General features: G+C 59.4%; 2 protein-coding genes across 2 annotated transcripts; both read right to left on the bottom strand.

Moving 5' to 3' along the window:
* Positions 1-1920: 1920 nt before the first annotated feature.
* On the bottom strand, positions 1921-6419 carry CHRNG (cholinergic receptor nicotinic gamma subunit). Its single transcript, XM_064721061.1, has 12 exons — positions 6348-6419; positions 5830-5966; positions 5684-5728; positions 5363-5472; positions 5120-5275; positions 4797-4894; positions 3817-4020; positions 3414-3528; positions 3031-3145; positions 2508-2712; positions 2272-2405; positions 1921-2196 (listed from the first exon to the last, which is right to left on the bottom strand). The coding sequence occupies exons 1-12, from the start codon at positions 6388-6390 to the stop codon at positions 2029-2031; spliced, it is 1530 nt and encodes a 509-aa protein (XP_064577131.1). The 5' UTR covers positions 6391-6419; the 3' UTR covers positions 1921-2028.
* A 1063-nt stretch (positions 6420-7482) lies between these two features.
* On the bottom strand, positions 7483-11355 carry CHRND (cholinergic receptor nicotinic delta subunit). Its single transcript, XM_064721085.1, has 12 exons — positions 11304-11355; positions 10487-10632; positions 10265-10309; positions 10065-10174; positions 9794-9949; positions 9482-9597; positions 9029-9229; positions 8595-8706; positions 8366-8480; positions 7975-8176; positions 7750-7868; positions 7483-7665 (listed from the first exon to the last, which is right to left on the bottom strand). The coding sequence occupies exons 1-12, from the start codon at positions 11353-11355 to the stop codon at positions 7483-7485; spliced, it is 1557 nt and encodes a 518-aa protein (XP_064577155.1).
* Positions 11356-11521: the final 166 nt, after the last annotated feature.

Below are 11521 nucleotides of genomic sequence, written 5' to 3'. Positions count from 1 at the left end.
GAGTGAGCTGGCCGGGTGTGGAGTTTTAAGGCTACTTTTCCTGAAGTCAGGAAAAAAGCAGTGGCTGATCAGTGCCAAGCCTGGGGCCTTCTGTAGCCTGGAGGGGGATGAAGCCAGACTGGTTTTTGAGCTGGACGTTTGGTTTGTGGTCCTCTGCGTCCTACTAATGAGAATAGTGAAAACATCGGTATGAGGTTGTTTGGGAAGGGAAGGAGCTTCTGTTGAGCTCTAGAAAAATGTTTCAGATCCTCTTCATTCAGGAAGGAAGCCTCTAGCCATGGGAGCACCAAATCTGCAGTGAGTCAAGACCTTTCCTGTTTTCGTTATCCCAAAGGCTTTGAACACCCTTCAACTTCACAACTTTATATCCCTCCAAAGTGGCCTTTGGGGAAACTGGAGGATTTTTGAGCCCTGAGGCTCAAAAGAGAGCATTCCCTTGAGTTCTTCTTTCCTAAGGGGATGCTGAACTGTGGTGGGTTCATGGGCCCTGGGTGACTTTGGCTACAGCTGGTCTGATGGGGGCTGATGGCTCTTCCCAGCCCATAGAGAGAAAAGAGTTCTCTCTGTGGAGAGGAGATGTTGCTTTGTCTTAGTGCTTCTTGATGGGCTGTGGGCACAGGAGGCTGATACTGGGCTGAGGAAGCTTTTCCTCTCACTGCACTCCCCCCATAACCTCAGAGGGACATAATCCTGCAAGGCACATCTGCTGCCCAAGATCTGTGATATACAGCTCTTGCTTTTGTTCTTGTCTCTGGAATGATATACCACAGAGTTCTCCTGAGAGCTCATAAAACCACTGCTTGGAGATGGTGGAGAGTGTGATCTCAGTTACGTGCTCCTAGAAGGCTGGAAGAGCTCACCCGTTTCTACTTGTGCTATATGGACATGCTGAGCCTGAGCTCACTGGAAGAAGCAGCATCTCCCTAGAGTGGTAAGAAGTAGGTGACAGTACCTGGCCCTGGAGAAGGAAAAGCCACCTTGCAGAAAGCAGCAGCTGGCTGTCACAGCCCCGAGTGGTTCCAGGCCATGACCAGGCTGCAGACGCCCAAGAAGTGATGTCTCAGCTGCTGTGTGTTTTCCTCCCTCCCCCATCGGTGCCCACAGTGCCCTCACCCCTGTCAGGCAGTGCCAGGGCAGTTGTGGGCAGTCACCAACTGGTTTTCTCCCAGCAGCAGCAGAGGCAGTCAGTGCTGGGACTGTGAGGCTGATGCATGTCCTGGAACCAGGTGCAGGTGACATGAGCTGGGTCACAGAGGAGCAGATGCTGCTTGCCACCATTCCCAGGCTGACCTCTCATCTCCCCTGCCAGCAGGGACAAAGCCAGGGGGCCCCAGAGGTCACTGAGGGGCACAGAGGGATGCAGCACTGCTAGGATGGGGGAAGGGGCTGTGCTTGACAGAGATGATCCTATAGGGCAAGGAAGGCTGGTGGGGGAGGGAGTTGTGCTGATGTTCCCAGCAGGATGGATGCCATGGGACGAACATCCCTGAGCGTGTTTGGGGGCCTGGTGACCCAGTCTTTCCACCTCAAGCTGCTTGCTAGGGATCAAGGGACAGCACTTCAGCTGTCCCCAGGATGCACAATCAGGGCATAAATTGAGGGAAGAATTAGCTGCCACCAATCCCACCCATGGCTCCATTGTTGCCCCAGAATGGGCAGCTGTATCTGTGATTCCTGCCCCACTGCCATGAGAGGGATGACAGTATTCCCACTTGTCCTGGGTTGGAATTTGTAAATTTGCAGTGGGGTGATGTGGCTCTTACTGCCAGCACTGCTGCATGGCCTGTTAGATGTGTGACTCTGCTCCAGTTTCCCCATGCTCATCCCACAGGACTGTGCAGCCTTAGAGGTGTGTGGCCAGCCTGCACAGGGTGCACATCCAGCCTCTGAGGTGGGTGGGCATGGAGCAGAGATGCCATGGAGACTTGCAAGACTTGGGGGCTTTATTTCCACATTCAGCACAGCATGAGCACGCCATGTTCCTCCTTCCCCCATCTCCACCACTTGGCTGGTGGGCACCTGTGAGCATCACTGTGGCAGGTACTGCTTGGGGTCCCCAGGGAAGGGCAGGGCGGGTGCTTGGTTGAAGTGAGCCACGAGGAAGATTCCAACAGTGCCACACACAAAGAGAGAGGCCATGATGAAGAAGCAGACACGGTCGATCACCTGTCCCACCATCATCCACTCTTCACTCTCCTGCCAGGCACAAGAAGGGTGAGGGCTGTGCCCACTGCCCCCCATGCAGATCCCGCTCCCCCAGCCCTGACTCACGCTGCTGAAGTCGTTCTGCTCCCGCGTGGCATTGGCGATGTAGTTGCAGGCATCCACGCAGGCACGGATCTCAGGACCTGCCTCCTCCAGGCTCTGGCAGAAGTCCTGGGAGCTGCCACTCTCCAGACCACGTCCTGTGAGTAGCAGAGGCAGCACAGCAGGCACCAGCAAACGCTCAGCCACCTGGCACAAAGCCCAACCTCACAGGGAGGTGCCAACCCCCCAGGGTCACTCACCAATCTTGTCCAGCACGGTTTTCATCAGCCCATCTCTTTCCTTCTGCTTCTCAAAGAGCAGCTCGGTCCTGGCTTTCCAGAGCATGTACTCATCAGCTTTCACCATGAGCCCCAGGGAGCTGCGTCTGCGGATGGCTTGTGGAGGCCCTGGAGTCTCCTCTGGCACAGCCATGCCCAGGTAGCGGGGCAGGAGGTGCAGGAACACCTGGGCACAGTGTCACCTGTGGGGATCTGTCCCCCTCACACCACCCAGAGCACTCAATGGGTGTGACTGGTTTCCCTGGCACTGTTTGGAGCATGGTGCTATTGGGCTGTTGGCACCTGCTGTTCCCCAGTGTTGGGAGTGGCTTGGTGGTACAGTCTGGTCGCCCAGATGGGGACATCTGGAGCCTTCTCTTTGTGCCAGGACTTGCACTCAGAGGAAGGCATGCCTGCCACCTTACTCTGCAAGGGACATGGCCTTGTTCCCCAAATACCCATCCCATTCCCCCTGCATAAAGGATAGGAGGATGATGGCAGGTACCTGGCGCACTCTCTGGGACATGGAGTGAGTGTTGGGCGTTCTCAGGGAGACGTTGAGGACAATGACAGCATTCACCACAATCACCACTGTCACCACCATGAGGAAGGTCAGGTATCTGGGGAGGGGGCACAGAGCCTCAGTAGGGCTGCTGGGTCACAAGCCATGGTCATGCAAGGTCCTTCTCTGTGCCCTCCTGCTGGTGGAAGCTGGTGACAGGCAGTGAAACACGGGCAAGTGGTAGCCCTGTGTCAGCCCCATCTGGGCTGAGGCTTATTTCTGTACCAAGGTCCTGTCCCTGGGCACTGTCTGCTCCACAGCACCTGAGACCTTGTTGGCACAGTGTGACAAGAGGGCTGGCACCCCTATCCCAATGTGTCACTTACTTCCCGATAAGAGGCACGGCCTGGGAGGTCTCAGGCACCTTCTGGGCAATGAGGAAGAGGAAGACAGTCTGGGCCAGGAGAACATTGATGGAGACAGTGCATTTCTGCCCACCCGCTGCCAAGGAGGGGGAAAGGCAGAGTTTGGCACAGGGTAGTGCTGTGGGCATTGCCCTCCTAAGGCAAAAAATCCCCAACCAAAAGCTGAATTAGACAAGCCCTGCCTTGAGGCATTAACTATGGGATACCTAGAAATTTACACACTCCCCCCAATCCAAATACTACAGGAGTGCGTGAGAGATGATAATGATGGTCCCCAAGCACAGAGGGGACGAGGAGCCCTTCCTGGAGTGTTGCTGTCCCCTTGCACATCCCCATGCCTGCAGTGGGCATGGTCCCACTGTACCTTTGGCAGGCAGGAAGTAGACGAGCACACCCATGGCAGAGATGAGGACACAGGGCACGATGATGTTGATGATGTAGAAGAGTGGCTTGCGCTGGATGATGAGGTAGAAGATGACCTGCTGGTACTGGGTATCATCTGGGGTGAAGTGCTCCGAGTTGATGATCTTCCTAGCGGGGCGGTGCTTGATGGCCCATTCTCCGTTCTCTGCATCGTGATGGTGCCAGGTGAGTGCCACTGTCCCTACAGGGTGCTGGGCCTCCAGCCCCCCAGTCCAGGGAGGAAGGGGAGGACTGGTGATTGGCATGGGCCCCACAGGGCACCCAGGCTGTGCACAGCACTAGAGCCACTTGTGAGGGAGATGAGCACTGTGGAACGTGCCAGGGTGCCTGGGCAAAATACCCAAAATGCAGTTGGATGGGGCAGCTTGGCAGATATGGGGCACCTTTAACCCCTTAGGGGCTCCCAGGCTACAGCTGTGGGGCTGGGGTGCCCCCATCTCCCCATTGCCACAGTGCCACAGAGGGAAGCCAAGCATGACAAGGGTGACAGCGCACTGCTCGCTCGTGCTCTCCGTGGGAGCGATAGATTTTTTCCCAGTCAGGATCGCAACTCAGGCCGGTAATGAAAAAATAAATCTCGCTGCCCGAAAAGCATTTTGTTCCTTCAATATGCAATTAAAATGTGATGGAAAACGTCATTGTTTGGCCATGACAGCTACGTTCCCAGCATCAATCAAGCTTGCAGGAGCGGTGCTCTCCAGCAGCAGCTGCCAGGCTGCAAGAGCCCCGAGCTGGGGGGGTTAGAAAAACAAATCTCTCCCACACTCCCGCTTCCACTAATAACTTAAGTGCCCATGTAATGGTGGGAGCTGCTAATAGTCCCTGAAGCCCTGCTTTTGGCAGCCAGCAGGGTAGCAGCAGACCTGCTGGATGTCCCCTGTGGTGGGACACCTTGTGCAGTGGCTGTGGCTGCAGCGTTACCTGTGAAAGCCTCGGGGTCGATAAAGATCCACTCCACAGTCTGGCCATCCTCCACAGTCAGCAGTAGGTTGATTTCATTGGCACTGTACGTCTGGGATCTGGGGAGAGACAAGGTGGTGGGACAGGCTGGCATGCAGCAAGCTGGATGGGCAAGGGGTGCCAGTGTGGCACCTCCAGCTCTTCCTTGGGGTGCTTGGCTTGTCCCTGGTGCCTCCTGCTAAGTGGCAGGGGATAGACAGGTGGCACTTATCTCCCCAGGAGTAAAGTGCATCCCACACTAATCCCTTTGTCCCAGGAGGAGCTGCCATGGTGCCCACGCTCACTGGAAGACCATGGTGCAGTTCTGCCAGTCGAAGGGGAAGTAGGTGACGTGGATGACGCAGACGCTGCGGTAGATGGCCGGGGGCAGCCAGTAGATGCTGCCATCAGGGGACACCAGTACGTTGGTGTAGAGTGTGATTTCGAACGTCCCATCGATGCTGGGGGGAAAAAAATAGGCTCAGCCCCAAAATATGCCTGGGGGGCGGCTGCCAGCCCTATGTGGGGACATGTCCCCATTGCCCTACTTGTTCTCCAGGACGATGTCTGGCAGCCAGACCATGGTGGAGGGCACCCGCAGCAGCTGGATGTTGTCATATTTCTCAGGGTCCCAGCTCAGGCGATAGTCAGACCATTGCTGGGAGAAGGAGAGATGAGGAGGAGGGGTCATGCAGCCCCCCAGGATGAAAGAGATTGTGAGCTGCCTGTGCTATGCTGCCCACGAAATGGGCTCATTTGGGGGTGCCCACAAAAGAGGGTGCAGGTTCCAGTGCCAGCCCCTCATGGGGTGCCACCCTGACATGCAAGCATAGCTGGGCATGATCCTGCCTAGAGGGGAGGGTTCTCACCATCTCGATCCAGACATTGGTGGTGAGGGTCTCCTCCCGTTCATTCTGGTAGGGAAGGAATGAGGGACATGGCTTTAGTGCCCTGCCTTCTGCCCCACAAGTGGGGGCAAATTTCCCCCTCCCCACCCCCGGGGGAGGTCTCTCACCAGGGAGATGAGGTTGGTGAGGGTGAGCTTGAGGGAGACATCGATGATCTCATCCCCCCGGGCAGGGCGCAGCTGCCGATTGTAGTTGGACATGAGGTCCTGGAACAGCTTTTCCTCCTGGTTCCTGCAGCTCACACCTGGGAGAGCACACGCCATGTGACACCCCGGGGGAAGGCAGCGGGGTCACTGATGGCCCCCAGACCTGACGTGTCGAGGGGGGAGGCACAGGGATGGGTGCACGGGAAAGGGATGCCCGGGCGTGCGCTGCTGCGGCTGTGGGAGCTCTGCTCCGGGATCCCGGCAGTCCCGCCGGTGCCCAGGCAGGGGCTGTGCCCGGCCCGCCCTCACCCAGCTCACCTGGGCACCTCTCCAGGGCAGAACACGGGGGCAGTGGCTGCCAGCACAGGGACAGCCCGGTGCCAGCCTGGCGCTGGACTCCCAGGGGTGACAAACCCCAGGTGCAAGGTGGGGGGTGGTCAGGTGCCCTCCAGGCCTCCCCCTGGCCGGGCAGCTCTTACCTGCCAGGGTGCAGAGGACGAGCAGGAGGCCGTGGCCGCGCATGGCGGTGCCGTGGGCGGAGGGGCTGCGGCTCCGCTGACGCGCTCTGGCCCCGCTGTCCCGGCGCCCGCTGGGACAGGACAGCTGTCCCCTGCCACCGTCAGCTGTTCCCAACAGCCACGGGGGCCCGGGAGGGACGGGTGAGCACCCACTGCCCCCGCTGGTGCGGGAAGCTCCTCTGGCATTTTGTGCTGGAGAGACTGGGGCTGGGGCAAGGGGCAAAGTGAGCTCCGTGCCGTGGGTTCCTGGCTCCCATAAAGGGGTGCATCTCCCCGCAGGAAATGGGAAAGGGGTGCCCCCCTGCCAGCTTGTCCTGTGCCTGCCATGGCAGAGGCTGCCCCCAGAATACAGGGTGGGCAAGGGGCAGGCAAGTCCCATCACATCAGCCTGGGGAGTGATGCCCCCTCAGGGGTTCAAATCCTTCCAGCCCCTTTGTGTAGGACGGTCACAGGGAGAGGGGGATGGGGGTGTGGGGGTGTGGTGAGATTCCTGGCTCAGTGGAGAGGATGTGACAGCTGTCCTGGGCCACTGCCGGTGGGGGGACGTCAGAGGTGTCCCCTGAAACCAGAGCCCTGGAATGCCACTGCTGAGCTGGGGAAGGAGACACCTGTCTGGGGCCCTGCCTTGCACTGCGGGATGGGCTGTGCTGGGGGGACACTGTGGGGCCAGATGGGGGATCATGGGGGCAGGGTAGAAATGTGGGCACTGATGGCATCTCTGCCAGCTGCAGTGGGTCTGCAGGGGATGGTGCCATGCTGGGTGGCCCCACTCCTTCCCCAGCCCATCCTGCCGCAAGGGCCCAGCCCACCGGGGTAGCAGGGCCAGTACCACCATACCCCTTCTGGCCACAGCTGGGGTCCACCACATTCAGCACATCCAATAACTTTGGCATCCTGGCATTCTTTCCACCTCCCCAGCCCCATTCCCTGGGTGGGCATCACCCTCCCAGGACACACACAGTGCTCAGGTTGGGCATCGTGCCCATTGGGGCACACTGAGGGCAGCCACCAGTTCAGTGCCCCATGGCAAGAAGCTTTATTTTCCCAAACCAAGGCAGGTGGGGGAGAGGCTGGCACATGGGATCCCCACGGCCCCCTAGATGAAGCGCTTGTTCTCCTCCCGGTAGTCGTAGGGGTCTCCAGCAAAGGGCAGTGGTGGTGGGTGGTTGTAGATGCCCATGAGGAAGATCCAGAGGGTGCCCACCACCAGCGTGGGAGTGATGAGGAAGAAGCACAGGCGGTCCAGGGTCCGGGCCACGCAGTTCCAGTTGTCGATCTCCTGTGGAGAGAGCCAGGAGCCGGCAGTGCAGGGGCACAGGGGGCACAGGGAGCTCTCCTGCCCTCCCAGTGCCCACGTCCCCACCTCATTGTAGCTGTTTTCATCCCTCATGTGCTTGACAATGTAGTTGGCATTGTCGATGACGGGTTTGAGGTGCTCGTAGGGCTGCTCCTCGCCTGAGTCCACGCCCAGCGGCACCAAGCCTGGGGATGAGAGAAGGGGCGGTGGGATGGGCCCCAAAGGGCTGCCAACCTCCGAGACCCAGCCCTGCCACCCTTCCCCTGTCCCCGCCGAGGGGCCGTGGCTCACGGGCCGGGGTGATGCGGCTGGTGAGCCCGTGCCGCTCCGACTGCTTCTCGAACATGAGCTCGCTGCGAGACTTGACGCTGAAGTATTCCTCTGCCTTGGCGATGTAGCCGGCCGAGCTGCAGCGCCGGATGCAGGGGGCGCTCGGCGGGCTCTCACTCGGCTGTGCCATGCCCAGCAGCCGGGGCAGGCTCTCCAGGAAGACCTGGGACACAGGAGGGAGTGTCATGTCCCTTGGCAGTCTCCCCAGTGTGTTGCTGCCTTGTCCCCACTTTGTGCCCACAAACTCCATCTGGAGTGCAATGCCAGGGCTCTGCTGTCCCGTGCCCTCTGTGGGGTACAGTGTGACCCTTGCACCCCACATTGCGCCCACCCCAGCCCACATCCCGCTCACCTCTCTGACCCAGTCAGACATGATGTGCGTGCTGGGGGTGCGGAAGTGGAAGTTGAGGACCACGACGGAGATGATCACCACGGCTGTCACCAGAAGCATGATAAAAAGCAGGTACCTGGTAGGGAGCATGGTCTTGGAGTGGCATTGCCGCAGGGTCTGGGCACAGGCAGAGCTGGCACCAAGGGACTCCACAATGTCCCCGCTGCACTCAGTGGTGCCCAGGACTCACTTGCCGATGAGGGGGATGGCGTGGGAAGTGGCAGGCAGGCGCTGGGAGATCAGCAGGAGGAAGACAGACTGGGCAAGGAGCACTGAGATTACCAGGGTCATCTTCTCACCACCTGGAGAACAGATAAGCTCAGGGCAAACCTTGCCCCAGGTACCTCTGGCCGAGTCCCCAGTGCCAGGGCTGCCCTTCCAGTGTCCCATGACACAGTGCCCCATAAGGAGTTTTCTGTTATGGGTCCCATATGGGATATCCTGTGCCCAAGTGCATCTCTGCCAGGATGCCTGGCTGGGGTGATGGTGTTCTACTGGGGATATTCCAGTTCTAGGATATTCTCATGTTGGGCATTGGGGTGTTGCCTGGTGCACGTGTGGGGCACAGAGATGCCCATGGATGTGACTCCCATTACTGGCACACGTGCCACAGGGCTCACTCACTGTCAGCGGGCAGGTAGAAGACGAGGATGACCATGAAGGCGATGAGGATGCAGGGTATGACGATGTTGATGACGTAAAAGAGCGGCTTGCGTTTGATGATGAGGTAGAAAGTGATGTCCTGGTGCTCACTGGTGTCCAGGGGGATGTCAGGGTAGACGTTCTTGCGGGCTGGGCGGTGGATGATTTCCCATTCCCCATTCTCTGCCAGGGCACAGGGGACAGCACACAGCATGGGGGACACCGGCCATGTCTGTCCTCACCAGGTCCCCTAGCACCATCTCCCCCCTCAGGGTGTGGATAGCATTCCAAGGTGGAAAGAGTGCCAGGATGCCAAAGCCCCAGATAGTGAAGTTTCTCCATGGCAGTGTGCCCCCACTCCAGAATGCCCCCCCTGCCCCTGACATTTACAGGCGTCCCACTGCCACAGGACATGGCAGAGAGCACCAGCATTACCTGTGAAGCCTTCGGGGTCGATGATGATCCACTCCACTGGGTAAGACCTCCCTGTGTCCGGGTCACTGTCCGTCTTCAAGTGTATATTGATCTCCAGGGCACTGTATGCCAGCGACCTGGACCACAGCCAGGAGGTCAGACAGTGAGGGAATGCTGGGTACCCACCACCCAACCCACCCTGACCTCCAGCATGGTGGACTTAGGCCACCAAGTCACCTACAGACCCCCACCTTGCTGCACCTCAACAGCAAGGGGAGGCGCTGGCAGCAGCATGACACAGCCACACTGCTGCCCTGACCCAGCCAGCAGCACCTGAATCTGAGGGAGCAGTTCTGCCAGTCGAAGGGGAAGAAATCCACGTTGATGAGGCAGGTGCTGCGGAAGATGGCGGGGGGCAGCCAGTAGACGTAGCCCGTGTCGTGGATGAGGAGGTTGCAGTAGTAGGCGACCTCGAAGAGCCCATCATTGCTGTGCCAGCAGGGACACAAGGTTATGGCACAGCTGGGAAGGGGCCCGGGGAGTCCTGGATATGCACTGGGAACAGTTCAGAAGGATTGGGAGGGGAAATTAAGGCACAGCTCACTTGTTCTCCAGGACTATCTCCGGCAGCCACAGCATGTCTGGCGGCAGGCGGAGCACCTCAACGCCCCCAAACTCAGACTTGTTCCACTGCAGGCGGTAATCAGTCCAGCCCTGGAGGGGAAGATCCTCAGGTCACCCCCTCACCATGCTCGGCCACCCCATGGTGGCACAACTGATGCTGTGGCACCTGTCCCTACTCACGTGCTCGAGCCATACGTTGGTGGTGAGCGTCTCGTCCACCTCTTTCTGCAAACAGCAACATGGGGCAGTGAGATGCCAGGGTGTCCCCCCAGCCCAGGACCCCCAACCCTCACCAGCCCGGGCTGGGACAGCAGCCTCAGGGTTCCCCCCCACGCAACCAGCCCTAGGGGTGAGGCACAGCTGGGGAACACCCCACAGTGGGCCCTGCCTACTGGGGCTCACCAGTGAGATTAGGTTGGAGAGGGTGAGGGCCAGGTAGACGTCCACAACCTCGTCAGTGGAGACCACGGGACGCAGCTCCTTGTCATAGCCCCTCTCCTCAAACAGGTGGTGGATGAGCCGCTCCTCGTGGTTCACACAGAGCCCACCTGGGGGTGTGGGGTCAGGCAAACCAGGGGGCTCAGGGGTTACTGGGCCCTAGGGATGCTCAGCAAGGGCAGGGTGGTGTAAGAATAGAGGGGAGAGGAAAAGGCCAGGACACTGCATGCCTGTGCTGCACGGGAGAACAGACATGGACGTGCAGGAATGACAGACGTGGGAGCACATGGTCACACATGGTCACACGGGACAAGGACGTGGGCACAGACACAGAGGGACACACAGACACAAACCCAACACAGAGAGGGACACAGACACGAGACATTTGGATACAGACATGGTGGAACTGTGCCCATCAGGGCTGTACACCCAGAGCACACGTGGACTCATGGACACAGACCCAGAGTGTGCAGGGACACGAGGTGATAGATTCGGCACAGACAGACACAGGGACACATGGACACAATGACACGGTGCACTGAGAGCACATAGCCGGGGTAGGGACATGGCTCTGGGAGGCACAGCCAGGAAAGAAGCACAAAGGACACGCCGTGAGCAGACTCTGCCAGGTAATACCCAAAATGCAGCCCTGGGGACCCTGGTGCCCAGTTTGGGCCCTGCCACCATCATCGCCCACCAACCCCATCGAGGGGGCCCATAACCCCCTGGGCACCCCATGCAGCAGAGCAGCAGGGCACCCCACGACCCAGCCCCTGCTCACCTGACAGCATCAGTGCCCCGAGCAGGGCCAGCTGCTGCAGCAGGCTCCCCATGCCGTGCCCGCGGTGCCCTCACGCCGTGCCAGGCCCTGGCTGCTCCCCTGCCTGGCCTGGCTGAGCGGATGTCCGGCTGCCGGAGGGCTGGGAGATGGATGGTGCCAGGTGCTGAGGGGGAAGGGTGCCGGCACCAGAGAGCTGCTCCAGCGCCTCTCTTCCGGCT

This window comes from Zonotrichia leucophrys, chromosome 9, assembly GCF_028769735.1.
Source record: "Zonotrichia leucophrys gambelii isolate GWCS_2022_RI chromosome 9, RI_Zleu_2.0, whole genome shotgun sequence".
NCBI classification, from domain to species: domain Eukaryota; kingdom Metazoa; phylum Chordata; class Aves; order Passeriformes; family Passerellidae; genus Zonotrichia; species Zonotrichia leucophrys.
The sequence above is the reverse complement of the archived record's forward strand: the minus strand, read 5'-3'. Positions and strand labels throughout refer to the sequence as shown.

Excerpts from the sequence above, each read along its gene's own strand:
- CHRNG (XM_064721061.1), bottom strand. The coding sequence starts at position 6,390 with ATGCGCGGCCACGGCCTCCTGCTCGTCCTCTGCACCCTGGCAG. Across the intron at positions 5,276-5,362 it reads GACATCGTCCTGGAGAACAA|CATCGATGGGACGTTCGAAA; the intron begins GTAGGGCAATGG and ends TTTTCCCCCCAG. Across the intron at positions 3,529-3,816 it reads CTACTTCCTGCCTGCCAAAG|CGGGTGGGCAGAAATGCACT; the intron begins GTACAGTGGGAC and ends CCTCCTTGGCAG.
- CHRND (XM_064721085.1), bottom strand. The coding sequence starts at position 11,355 with ATGGGGAGCCTGCTGCAGCAGCTGGCCCTGCTCGGGGCACTGATGCTG. Across the intron at positions 8,177-8,365 it reads TGTCTGACTGGGTCAGAGAG|GTCTTCCTGGAGAGCCTGCC; the intron begins GTGAGCGGGATG and ends CCTGTGTCCCAG. Across the intron at positions 7,666-7,749 it reads ATGAAAACAGCTACAATGAG|GAGATCGACAACTGGAACTG; the intron begins GTGGGGACGTGG and ends CTCTCTCCACAG.